The sequence below is a fragment of the Empidonax traillii genome, unplaced genomic scaffold (genome assembly GCF_003031625.1).
Source record: "Empidonax traillii isolate 1590-97213 ecotype Southwest subspecies unplaced genomic scaffold, ASM303162v1 scaffold924:size238212, whole genome shotgun sequence".
In the NCBI taxonomy this organism is placed as follows: domain Eukaryota; kingdom Metazoa; phylum Chordata; class Aves; order Passeriformes; family Tyrannidae; genus Empidonax; species Empidonax traillii.
The window spans coordinates 169,760-182,145 of NW_020956117.1; the positions used below are offsets into that span (position 1 = coordinate 169,760).

Below are 12,386 nucleotides of genomic sequence, written 5' to 3' on the forward strand. Positions count from 1 at the left end.
TAAGTGAAGTAGAAGTACAATATGGAAGTTTCCTGGTTTTCCCAGCTCCTTATTTTTGCCTATTTTGGGAACCAGTCCTTGAACATAAAAGAGTTGTGAGGAAGTGGCTATCATGATGCCTTGATTTCTTGAAAAATGACTCTTCTGACAGTCTCCTGGGAGCCCAGAGTATTCAGGAATTTAGTTCCCAGAGGTTGGAGAACTAGAAAAACTCACAGCAGTCTTCAGCATCCTGGACTGGGACCTGATCTGAGATGTGAAAGCTGCAAGTAATCACTGAGAAAAGCAATGGCAGGACAGAGCTTTGTCAAGCAGAAAAGAATAAATAAATATTTTGGTGAAAAGACATGTTTTGAAGAGCAGGTATGAGGGGAAGGGAATTCTGTAGCTGTAGGATCACACCAATATGCATGAAGATCTAAGGAAAGAACTGTGGATTAAATATCTCTTCTTCCAAACCTTCAGCTTTCAGTTTCAAAACTGGGCACAAATGCTTGGATCCCACAATTAAAAATTAAACACATAGAGGACTGCAGACCTCAGAGCACACCTCCACTTTCAGTAACCAAATGAATTAATAAATATAGAATCATAGAATCATTAAGGTTGGAAAAAACCTGCAAGATCATCAAGTCTGACTTTTAAATCTGTTAATTGCTGCCACCAAACTACTGGAGAATCATAGATTATGCAGATCTTTAAGTATGCCGTGTATCAACAGTACTTCCAATATTTCCTGCCATTAGAAAGAGAAACTACTGAGTCATTCCTCACAGGGCTAGATTTTGAACTGCTGCTGGTGTCTTGTTTTAGAACATTTATCTCCACTAGAAAATACCAATTCACATACCAATCACAAAATGTTATTGCACCATGAAGAAATGTCTCTTTAAAAAAAAAAAAATCCACCAAGGAATTTTTTTTTTCCATAGTTAAAAGCTGGACAGATGAGAACAAGAACCCACTGCTCTATATCCTGGAAGGGATACAGAGACCACAAATACAAGTCAAATATAAAAAAACCCATAATAATAACCCTTCAGTATTGACACAAACTGTTCCCTGCTCCCCTTTCCAGAACATTGAAGGGATCCCAAGAGGGAGCATCTTTGGGTTGTTCCAAGCAAGCAGCTGGGTCTGGTGATGAACAAACAGGCTCTGGGCAGGTTAGAACTGCTGGCACAATTTAACACTTTCATAAAGAGAACAACAGAGATGACACATACAGCAGCCTGAGAAGAGATTCTGGAAAGCTGGGGTGGAGAGAGGGGGAACAGAGAGGAATGGAGTTTGGGCTGCTGGGGAAGAGACCTGGTGCTGGAAACACACAGAGCAGAACAGGCAATGACCCAAAAGAAGTGTGTAGCTGGTAATCTGAGTATGAAAGTCTGAAGTCTGAGAAAAGGAGGGAAAGCTGAAGCAATTTTCCTTCCAATTCTCTGTGCACTCCTAAATTCCCAATATCAGATCCAATCCCACAGAACACACTGAAGGTGCAGATCACTGCTCCTTTTGCTCTGACGTGGGCTGCCGGTGGAAACTTGTAACCTCTGCCTCCTGGAAGCTTTGGCCTTGCAAGGGCAGGGTTAGAGCTGGCCCTTTGCAGGAGAGGGAAAGTGTAGGTGGTTGGGTAAAGTAAGAGAAGCTTCCCACTCCTCACCCCTCAGGATACTGCCCAGCTGCAAGGCACTGTCCTTCAAACAGGGCAGATTTGTGTCCGTGTACATTCAACAGAGTTTAGGAAAATCGTGTTGCTGTTCCTGCCACGGGAGGGAGCAAAGAAAGAAAATCAACTCTAGAAGCTCATCTTGAACCTGCTGTTACAGAGCTCTTTAAAAGGCATTAAACAGCCTGGGGATGGCACTGCAGGGTGTCATCTCACCTCTGCCAGTTCCTGGTCCACAGCACCTCCTTCTGAAGCAGCTAAAAAATTCTCCATATGCTCTGGATACCTTTTTTTTTTTAAAAGTTCCAGTAATATTTTGATCTTTTCTGTCATTCTGGATTATATTTCCATGTTAAAAGTAAAATGTGAGAAGAATGTGTTCAAGCCTGGGAACTTCCCAGTATGGAAAGAATTCTGGAATCTGTTTTCCTTTACTACATCTTATTTACTGAAATGTCTGCATGACATCTCTCGGGGGTGAGCTTTTTTCTCTGGTCATTCTACCTATTTGGAAAGTTCAGTGCACAATGAATACTGAATACAGCTGTACTTCTGAAATGTATCTTGGATAACCTTATCTAAATAACTTCATTTGAAAAGTGAATGGACTTTTGTGAGAGGAACTGTCCTAGATAAAGGGATATTTTTTAACTCAGCAGCTATGTGAAAGGGAGAATTTGAACATTTATTTTATGTTCTTGCAGAGAACCACCATGTGATTCCAAAACTAACATCTACAAATCAGCAAAAAAAGAAAAAAAAAAAAACACCAAAGAATGAGACAGCAAGAATTTTAAAGCCTTTTACATGTGAAAGGAATCTAATACACGAACTGTAACTTATCAAGGACATAATTCTGGTCTTTATATTTGGTGGTTGCCTGCTTGGAAGATGTTCAGGCTTACGGAGCTGGACACAATAATAAAATGACAAACTGTATTTTCCTATTGCTGACAAAATAGTTTCTACAGAACCCTCACCAGCATTTTGAACTGTAATAACATGAACTATATTAATGTGCACAACAACAAATTTGGGCTATTAATTATATGCTAACTTTGTGGCCGAGCTCTCAGCTGGCTTTTGAAAGTTCTGCTCTGTTCACTAAGGGTAAGGTTTGCTTTCTGCCCAAGAGGCAGTTCCTTAAGCTTTCGACTTCCAGGAATGTGCTGTGCTCACTGTGACATATAGAAAGGAGAGAAACAGCTCTTCTAAATAACTTTATAACAGCAGTGGGATGCCCTGGAGCACTAGGAAAGGTGCAAGAGTGCAATTTTCTCAAACGAAAAATAGAGATGGCTTCTTTGTCCCGGTGGGAACAAATTTTCCCAGTTTCTGTAATCATTTCAATTTGCAGAGATGCAGCAGCCTCGCAGGGGTCACGGCCGGAATTTCTGGGTGACAACTGGTGCCTCTGCTCCCTGGCAAGGGACTCCTCTCATCGCGGCGCTACGAGGCTTCTCCCCCGGCAGAGAGAAGCGCAGCACTTGCTCGCTATCGGAGCCCAGGACGGCTCCCTCAGGGCCCGACTTCAAGTCTCCAGGAGAAAGTGGGAACCTTTCCAGGGACTTCCACGCACTTTTGGTCAGGCCCTGGCCGATCCACGCGCAGCGTTCCCACGGCGCAGCGACAGCTTAGGTCCTGGCGTCCCTCCCCACCTGGACCCCCTGGAAGCCCTTAACCCTCTCCTGCTCCCTGCCCTCCTTCCCAGCACATCCGACCCACGCTCTCCCCGGGGTGCAGGCCCGGGACACGGCCCGACAGAAGGAATACGGAGCACGGAGCCCGCCGGGAATACGCAGCTCCTGGCGCCGCTCCGGGCGGGGAGCCCGGGATACGGCGGCCCCTGTCCGGGATGGTGGGACACTGCGGGACGCCCCGGTGCGTGCGGGGGGCTGGCAGCCGCCGGCAGCCCCTGCCCGCGGGGTGCCCGACCCCCGCCCAGCCCCTGGGCTCCCCGCAGCCCCCGCAGCCCCGCTCGGTGCCCGCCCCGTACCTGAGAAGTCGGCGAGCGCCGCGACCTCCGCGCCGCACACGAGGACCAGGCAGGAGAGGAGGCGGAGGAGCCGCCCGGGCTCTACCTGAGCGCGGCGTGGGAGCTGCCCCGCACCCCCGTACCTCATGGTGCGGGAGCGGGCGGCGCGGGGCGGGGGGGCAGCCCCGCAGATTCACATGGCGGGGGCCGGTCCTGGCTGGCGGCGCAGCCCCCCCGGCCCGCCGGGCGCCCTCCGGGCTGCCCCGACCCGCGGGAGGAGGAGGAGGAGGAGGAGGAGAAGGAGGAGGAGGAGGATGGCGAGGGCGGAGCGGCCCTGCCCGCGGGAGCGGGTCCGGCCGGGACGCGGGGGCGGCGGGGAAGGTACGCGGGATCCCGGCGGTGCCGCGCCTGGCACTGCCCCGGGCGCGCATCGTGCGGCCGGGCTGACTCAGACCCGGGGCACCTCGCCCGCCCTCTCCCGGCTCTCCCCACCCCTCTCCGGGCAGTTCGCGGTCCCGGCGCCTCCCTCCTGGCCCAGCGGCTCGATTTCACCTTCTTCCCCCTCATTCGTGGTCGGCAGTGGCTGCAGGAGTGTCACAGAATTACACACACAGCCCGACTCGTGACATTTCCCTGCTTGTGTTTTTCCCGAGACAGGTGCAAGGCGCTCCCCATCACTCCCTGTGCTCCTCAGTGCAACTTCCCTGCTTTCGCTGCTTCAGACCTCGTCTCTCCTCACGCCAGACCCTGCCAGGTTTGCTGCTTCAGCCTAACTCCCGCCTTTACACCTTGGCTCACCCGTCTCCGGGGGAATCCAGCTGATAGCTATGTCTTGCAGGATGTCTGGACGAGGGATTTCAGTGAGCAAACAGCCACTGCCTCTTCCATGCTGCAGAAGAACTTCCCCTTTCTCGGTTTCCTCTCCTCACGTTTTTGCCCGACATCACCTTACCACAGCCAGTAGATATACAACTCAAGTTGTTCAGCGTAGCTGAGTTCTAAGTGTGTAGGCTTGGCTTAAAGCTTTCACTGCAAAGTGAGAACACGTCTTGAAATTACTTTGAGAGAGTTCAAGTTGTTCCTGAAATCTTTTGTGAGAGTGAAAAGTAAACCAGTGGGAAGTTCAAACAAAACGTCATGACAACCTGCTAAGCCACCTTCAAATATAATTTGGAGCTCCTTTTAAGGTATGAGAGACTAAAGAGAATAAATCAGAACACTCATTTCCCAGTTCCTGTAAGAGCTGCCCTCAGAAAAGGGAGCCTAGAACCAACATTGGAAACGGGGCATGAAAGCATCTTCTGCCCTGGGGCTGTGGTGGGGTATAACACTAGTAGACATGAGCACCCAGCTGTTTACATCCTGCCATGCATGTTCACACACCTTTCTCCTGGAAAAAAAAAACAAAACCACTCAACAAAAAAATGAGTGAGTGGGTGAGAGATGATGGAACCAAACTAATTCTGTTAAATCCATTCCTCTCCTCCTGTTCCAACTGAAGCTGAATCACATCCAGGTGTGAATTTCCAAACTTTGGCACCTGTTTCTAGAGGTTACACTGAACTTTGACCAACTTGATCTTCACGTTTGAATCTGAATCCACTTTTGTTCCTCACCCTCTACCTCTTCACACACAGAAAAACACCTGGTCAACACAGTTATACTTCCTTAGTCTTGGGCAGATAAGAGCAAACCAGGTTTCACATGAACCTGTCTGAGGTCAGGGACGTTCCATCAAGCTTTACTGAACTCAGATAAATGGGATCAAAGGTGCCAAAATAACAGTATAAAACGGCTCAGAAGCATCTGCAACTGCAAACACAGATGGGAAGAGGGAACAGCAGCTCTGCCAGGTGAGGCTTTTCCTTCTGGCTGCTTCAGATAAGGATGGTGTTTGCCTCTGAACTGAACCCGTTACCCTCTGCCTTCCAACTGTGGTACTGGAAGGAGACTTGTGGGAGTCTCCAGCTACTCCTCTTGTTTTGTCCCTTGATCTTGCCATACCTGTCATTGTCATTCAATCTGACACTTCCTGTGCTTGCTGTCTCAGGTCAGTCCCATCGAAGGCAGAAATGAATGCCAGGGGAACAACTAGCACAGATTTTTATCCCACCACGAAAGAAAGTGTTGGGGGGCCATACTTGGATCTTCTAGAAAGGTGTTTAGATGATTAGGGTGAACTTATCTGTCTACCCCAACTTCCTACCTGCCATAACTACATAATTTCAGGTTCTTGGAATTGCTTGTTAATCACTGGAATGTAGATGTCAATGATGGCAACTCAGTCCTCTGTGAGTGACTCTGAGTACACAATGTATCTGTGAAAAGTACACAACCAATGCAGAAGAATATATATAATGTCAAAAATCACTGGGAAATATCCTGTACTCCTGCTTGAAAGGCTTTAGATCCATTAGGACTGTTGCCTAATGAAAACTTGGGAACCTTCTCTTCTCAGTGAGAGAACATTTCTTCTAGGCCAGTGGTGCTATAAGGAAAGGACCATCCTGTGGTGCAGGAATGAGCCTGGTGTGCTTTTGGCACTGTGGAGGTACAACCTGCCTTTTAGGGAAGCCTTCCTGTGGAGGAAAGCAACTTATGGACACTGTGGCTGACAGGAATTGAAGCTTTCAGTAAAATGGTATTGATGTTTATATATATATATATATATGTATGTGTTTATATATATATATATATGTATTTCCCTCTGAATGGGGGCTACTTTGCTATTCGACATTAACCTAAAATCTGTAATATTTTTGGTAATTCCTGCTATTCCCTGCTATGGGTAGTGCTTAAACAGTAAACTCAGAGACGGCCATGTAAAACACAAAGCAGGATGGGAGAAAGTATTTATCCTGATGTGCAGAATGTGTCTCTCTGCCATAGCCTTGAAAGCAGCTTCTACAAGCTGGCAGTGCTCAGTAGTTGGAAGACAATATAACTAATCCAGACATGTTCAGCAAGTAGAATCTCTCAGCCTTGGCATTTCCTCATTAGCAACAGGAGTTAGATTCCGTTTTTTTTTTTTTTTTTCCTAAAGAAAAAAAATCATATGAAAGTCCCTAAGTTAGAATCCAGGCTGGATATCACATCTGCTTCAGACAGTTCCTCTCTTTTGAACTTGGGCTGAAAAGAAACCATTTCACGGTGTCAAAAATGCAGGAATTGTGTCTGTTGCATGGAAGCTTTGCGAGAGCAAAGCCAAAATCTGAGCACTTAATTCCCCCCGCCCCATATTATTCATTTTTCCCTGAACTTCAGCCAAACTTCCAATTTGAAACTCATATCATGGCTTAGTGTATGGAAATTCCAATAAAATGAGTGCTGTCAGTTAGGAAGTAAACAAAGTGAAATAATAAAAGACAGTTGAGCTAGATGGACTGAAATTTTCTATTAGTGAAAAAAATCACAAGATCTACAGCACAGTAACAAAAGTTGTCAGAAATACATAATCATAGAAATACTTTTTCACACATACACATATATATGCTTCCCCCATTATACCTCCTACTGCTTTTTCTTCCTCTTTTCTCCCCAGTATTTTTTGGGGGAGATGATATAAGTCACTTTCATTCTCTTCTCCCAGAATAAAGTTTGCATGAAGTTCGCTAATGTTCTCATTGGCTTTTGGGGGTAAACAAACAAATAAAATTGAAGCACAGAACCCCAGGATTTTCCCACATTTTAAAACATTTTATATTCCAGCGTTCTGACACAGATAGAATCTACAGGACAGTTGAAACTGCTATCCTCTCCTTGTTTCTATGGAAATCAGTGTCAGGCCGCTTAAAACAAACCCCATGCTTTACAGTAATCACTAAACGGCAATTATTTAAAATAACATAGCACATTTTTCACAATTCAACCTCTATTTCTATGGACGGACACAAGAATGAAAATAGTGGTAAAGAAGCCTCTCTTGGGATTTCTAATTCTAAATGTGTTTTGGATGTTGTAAATTCTCACGGGGTGCTACAGAGTTTAAGTTCTAACAAGATGTTCAAGTGTGCAGTAATTTGAACTTGAGAGGACCAATTCTGTGAGCCACAGGGAGGAAACATTCTCCTGCATGCAAGTAGAAGTTTGAGTGAATACAGAGTACAGTACTTCAACCAGCAAGTCTAGAAAGAGGGGAAATATTTGCTGTTTTCTGCCATTTTTTGCCTTGCTTCAGAGAGAGCAAAGTTAGCTAACAAGCACTGAGTTTTGTGGTCATGAGCTGCTTCTTGGCAGAACTAACACTGATGTCATAGAGACCCCAACCACTTCACAAGCAAGAAGTGAGACATAGCCCATGAAGCTTTTCAAACCAATCTCCTCGTGTTTCATTCTGAATGAAATCTCACTCCAGCTTCCTCACCACACGCAGCAGAAAGGTCCCTGCTCCTCATCCTCCCAAGCGCTGCCGGTCGTGCTGGCACTTCTCCTGTACACAGATTATTTTTCTAGCAGTGCACCTGGCACTTGTATAGACACGAAGTAAGAGGCATGTCCCATCTCACAGAGCTTACCGCTGGAAACAAGAGAAAACAAGAACTGAGGTGGCGGAGGAAGAGACGTACCAAGAGAAAGGTCCTGGCTTTGTTGCTCTTGCCCTCTTAAAGGAATCTCTCATCACTTCCTGATACGACTCTTACCCAAAAAGGCTTTGTGTCTTGCTTCTCAGCTTAGGAAGGACATTAGGACAAGGCTGTTGGGTGGACCACAGTCTTGGAAATCAGTTTGTTTGTTTAAGTGCCTTATTATGGATTTATGAGCCTGCCTTTGGCTGGTTGTTGTCACTGCTTCCCCTTGAATATGTATTAAAGCTAAGATTTTCCAAAATGACTAACGATTGTGTACTTGACATTTAAGACAGCAGCTTTTTAAAGCCACAGAATCAATGTCAAAGCACTGAAAAAGTGGTGGCTTTTCCAGGAGCCTTGAAAAAGTCAGGGCTCAAGGTCTCTCAAGTTAGGTATGGAAACGAATGGAAAACTGGTGCTATTTCAGAAAGGAATACAATTATATGTTCATCTGGCAAGAATCACAGAAGTATACTTCAATTTACTGAAAACTGGGCAGCTCAGGAGTTACTACTTGACTCATCCACTGCTTACATCTGTTGAACATGTAGGCACAAAAGAGCAGATGAACTCTGTCTGAGCCTGATGTCTCAGTCTCAGTCTCAGTCTCCATGAATGCAGCTTGCCAAATACAGACCCGGGGGAGTAAAATTGTCATAGATATAACAGAGAAAGAAAAGGACATAGGTTTCCAAATGCACAACAACAGAACATGTAAGTAATCTATCTTAAAGTGAAATCAACAGTGAAACCAACCCTCCCCATCCTGAATAAAGCCTCTAGCAGCTGCTGAGGCAGTGAGGGGAGAGAATAATTGAACTTCAAGTTGAAACTAAAATAATTTTCACTAGCCTTTTGCAGTAATTTTTTTATAGTAGATGTCCTGTGAGAGATGGTGTGATGGTAGCTATCAGGTTTGTAAGCCTGACAGCTATGACTTTTACCTTGAAAATCTCAATATAGGTACTTCAAGCCTTTGAAAAGCTATGCTAAATCAAGGTGGTTTTTTTTCAGTTCTATGAGCTCTAGCCTTCCTTTTCATCTCCTCAAAACAAAAGAAACTCTCTCTTGAAAATGTTATATACTTTCCATCTTATATGACTCCTAATTTTAGGAATTGCAAATGTATATCTGCTTACCTTAAGTTTCAAGAAAACTGTAAGGTTGAAACAAAGGATTCCCATCGGCCAGAAAAACCCACCAATAATATTATATGGAAGAACTGAACATTCTGTGCCTTTGCATAGAATTTGCTATACTGTGGTGAATTCCAAAGATGGTACTGCCATCTTAACAAGCAGAATGCATTGAGTTTAAATATTTCTGGCAATAGGAATTATTGGCACAGCACGATGTACCTCGCAGCTTTTTAGCCTTGTTCTACCAAGTAACTTTTAAAAAGCCCTTTTAGCTAATATCTAGCAATTCATATTTTCGCATTTCCTTTTTTTCCCTCCAGCCTCATGCGCTCCTTTTATTTAACCCTTTCGTGCCCTCTAACTTCACCACCACCTGTTCTCAAAATACCGCAGCATCCTCCACCAACACTAAAGCGTTTGTTACTCCTAAATCCGAGAGCGGCCGCGAATGTTGGCGTTGCCCTCTTCTGGATCGCGATGGCTTTTTTACGGTGTTCCACTCGGAACAACCCGGTCCAGTGGAAGGCGTCCCCGCCCACGGCAGGGGCGTGGAACTGGATGGGCTTTAAGGTCCACGATATCTATTTTTAACTCTTCTTGCCACCTTGCGCACCGGCCGCTCTGACAGCCCCTCCCTAGGAGGGCTCGGCCGGGCCGGGCAGGGGCAGTCGCCGGACCCCCCCGCCTGAGGGCGGGACAGCGCTGCCCTGCCCGCCCCCGCCCCCGGCCCGCTCCGCCCGCCCCTTCCTGCGGCCCGGCCGCGTTCCGGGGCGGTGCCGGCCGGGCTCGGGGACCGCATGGCGGCCAAGCGGAGCGGACAGCCCGTGGTCGGCCCGCATGCGGCCAAGCGCGCCCGGGAGCCGCGGGACGATGAGTTCAATGGCGCTCGCTTCAAGGCGCTGCTGCGGGACCCCGCGGCCGCCCCCAGCGGTGAGCGGGCTCTGCCCGGGCGGGGAAGAGGCGGGCGGGGAGAGGCTCCCCGTGGGCTGCTGCGGTCCCAGGGGGACCCGGCGGGGATGGCAGTGGCGGTGGCGGTGGTTGCAGTGGTGATGGTGGGGGTGCCGCGGACACTGCGGGCCCGGAGCGGGTCCCACGCGTGGCGGTGTCTCCCCGGGTGACGCTCCGGCTCTGCAGGGCTGGAGACCTTCGTGTCCGTGGCCAAGACGCTGCCGTCGCCCGTGGTGTACGATGTCGTGGAGGGATACGTGAAAATCTCCATGGAATGCGCGGAGATATTCAAGCTCCTGGACGGGGAAAGGAGGCCCGAGAGCGAAGTAAGCTGGGTGGGGGCGGGTGTTGTAGTTTAGTGGCCGGGGAGCTGCGTCCCACCCTGCAGGGGAACCTACAGAAGGTCCCCCGGGCAGTGGTCACGGCCCCAGACCTGCCCAGACATCAAGGAACGTTTGGACAGCGCTCTCAGGAGACACGGTGGGATTGTTGGGGTGTCCTGTGCAGGGCCGGGGGTTGGACTGGATGGTCCTTGTGGGTCCCGTCAAGCTCAGGATGTTTTGTGGTTCTGTGAATAAATGCTTTGTGGTGTAAATAAAACTCTTATAGTTTGGTATGGTTTTGGTTTGGCTTTTTTTTTTTTTTTTTTTTTGAAAGTCACAGTGGCAGAAACACTTATCAAGTGGGAAATACCGTTTTCACTTCAAGGATGTTCCTGGATTTAATGATATGCACAACCAGTAATCTTGTCCAAATCAAGCTGTTGAGGTTCTTTAAATGTTATCGAAAGACCTTTTGTGAAATAAGGGGATCAATAGAAGCAATTAAGAAATCATAACAAAAGTAGTCCAGTGAAAGTAATTGTTTTCAGATATCTGGACATATCCCTGATACAACAGTATTTCTAGGAAGCCACTGGTAACATTGACCTCATTTTTTTCCTCTCAGCTGGGCAAAATTTATCCTCCCCAGAATATGGCAAATAAACAAAGCCATTTTACTGAGGACAGCCAGTGACCTCTCCCATTTTTCATACCTGATATTTGCAGATATTAACATACTTCTTTATCCTGCAGATGCTGTTAATCTTTCAAGCTCTAGAAGCCATTTTACTGAGGACAGCCAGTGACCTCTCCCATTTTTCTGTTGTGGGAATGAACATTGTCAAGAAGTTGATTCATTCGTACATGAAACTGGTCTACGCTGCTTTGTATTCTGAGAATCACAGGTAAGCCTCCTTGGTGCAGTTGTGGAGAATCTCTGTTAGTTGACCCTGAGGGGCTGTCTGGGTCTTGCACATATGTATGAGATGCTGCAAAATTCAGCTTGACTTACTGCTAATCAACCACCTTTATTTAATGATCCTGTCCCACCTGTCATAAAATAATTGCCTGTGGAACTCCTTGGAAGGTGGAAGCTCTGATACAACACACAGTCTGATGCTGTAGGATACTTCCCTTACACTGAAGTTTTCATTGGCTGGGCCTGTCCTAGTGAAAGCTGAAGAGGGTAGACATGGATATCCTGAGTCCTGTTATTTTAATGCTGCTTGGTTTGTGGGGTGAAACACCCTGGGGGGAACAGGCTTTCTTGTGGTTCACAGAGGCTGAACAGTCTGTCTTGTGATGGCAAAAAGAGCTGCTTGTGAGTGGTTTGTTTCCCTATGTTTTTGGAGCCAGATTTCCGTGTTTATAATAGAATTCTTTTTCTTTCAGAGTGGCTTTTGCTCTGTAACTTTTCCTGTGTGTTAAATTTAAAGTTATTTTAGGTCATTTGAAGTATTCGGTGTTATCTGTTCCAGTCTAAACAACAATTTCTCATGCCCAGTGGACAGGGCAAAAGAAGTTCCGAGTGTCAGAGACATTTTAGTACAAACCTGGGAGGAAGGGGAAGGGAGAGAAAAAAACAGAGACTGCCAATGGCTTGTCCAAGGCCAAGGACTTGTCTTTTGGTCTTCAGACAGGCCAGAATTGGAAAAGTGTTCTCTGATTTCAATTCACAGACACAGCCGTGCTTCCTGCACCACTCATTTGATCTCATTGCAACATTTTGACTGTACATAGAATCTCAAATATGGGTGGATAGGTATA

The 12,386-nt window shown here is 46.8% G+C and overlaps 2 protein-coding genes across 4 annotated transcripts in view; one reads left to right on the top strand and one right to left on the bottom strand.

Moving 5' to 3' along the window:
* EVA1C (eva-1 homolog C) overlaps positions 1-4,541 on the bottom strand; it is a 31,028-nt gene extending 26,487 nt beyond the window's left edge. The window contains exon 1 of one of the 3 annotated variants that reach the window (XM_027902962.1): positions 4,440-4,541. Coding sequence is in view for 2 of the 3 variants with exons in the window: in XM_027902961.1 (XP_027758762.1) it covers positions 3,663-3,789 (127 nt within the window). In the remaining variant the exon portion in view is untranslated. Of the gene's footprint in view, positions 1-3,662; positions 3,807-4,439 lie in introns of those variants that run through there. The other 2 variants (XM_027902961.1, XM_027902960.1) reach the window with 2 other exon arrangements.
* A 5,604-nt stretch (positions 4,542-10,145) lies between these two features.
* Positions 10,146-12,386, top strand: part of URB1 (URB1 ribosome biogenesis homolog) — a 37,804-nt gene continuing 35,563 nt past the window's right edge. Inside the window, exons 1-3 of the mRNA XM_027902966.1 lie at positions 10,146-10,278; positions 10,483-10,622; positions 11,373-11,524. Of these exons, the coding sequence (XP_027758767.1) occupies positions 10,146-10,278; positions 10,483-10,622; positions 11,373-11,524 (425 nt within the window). The remainder of the gene's footprint in view (positions 10,279-10,482; positions 10,623-11,372; positions 11,525-12,386) is intronic.